Source organism: Fulmarus glacialis, unplaced genomic scaffold (genome assembly GCF_000690835.1).
Source record: "Fulmarus glacialis isolate BGI_N327 unplaced genomic scaffold, ASM69083v1 scaffold25116, whole genome shotgun sequence".
NCBI lineage: Eukaryota > Metazoa > Chordata > Aves > Procellariiformes > Procellariidae > Fulmarus > Fulmarus glacialis.
Window position 1 is genome coordinate 1 of NW_009220362.1, and position 401 is coordinate 401.

The 401-nt window shown below is 62.3% G+C and overlaps 1 protein-coding gene across 1 annotated transcript in view; it reads right to left on the reverse strand.

Moving 5' to 3' along the window:
- Positions 1 to 8: 8 nt before the first annotated feature.
- LOC104078917 (tubulin alpha-1C chain-like) overlaps positions 9 to 401 on the reverse strand; it is a gene marked incomplete at both ends in the record, with an annotated part of 1,457 nt that continues 1,064 nt past the window's right edge. The window contains one exon of the mRNA XM_009580741.1: positions 9 to 170. Within this exon, the coding sequence (XP_009579036.1) occupies positions 9 to 170 (162 nt within the window). The remainder of the gene's footprint in view (positions 171 to 401) is intronic.

A 401-nucleotide genomic window follows, 5' to 3' on the forward strand; every position in this document is an offset into this window, starting at 1 on the left:
GCCACGGCCGTGGAGACCTGCGGGGCCGGGTAGATGGAGAACTCCAGCTTGGACTTCTTGCCGTAGTCAACGGAGAGGCGCTCCATGAGCAGGGAGGTGAAGCCGGAGCCCGTGCCACCCCCGAAGCTGTGGAAGACCAGGAAGCCCTGCAGCCCCGTGCACTGGTCAGCCTGGAAGAAGGGAAGAGAAAACAAGACCAATCTGTCAGTAGTTCTGGATTTCAGCTGCTATCGAGTTGCCCAGGAAGGCAAATATTCACCCCAGGATCTCAGGCCTTTGGGGACTCTCATCTTGGGGACGCAGGCAGGGGCAGGCACCTGCTTCCAGCCGCAGCGCCCTGTGCATTGGCACGACCGGCCCTTGGGACAGGGAGCCCCTTACCGGCGGGGTTGGGGGACACT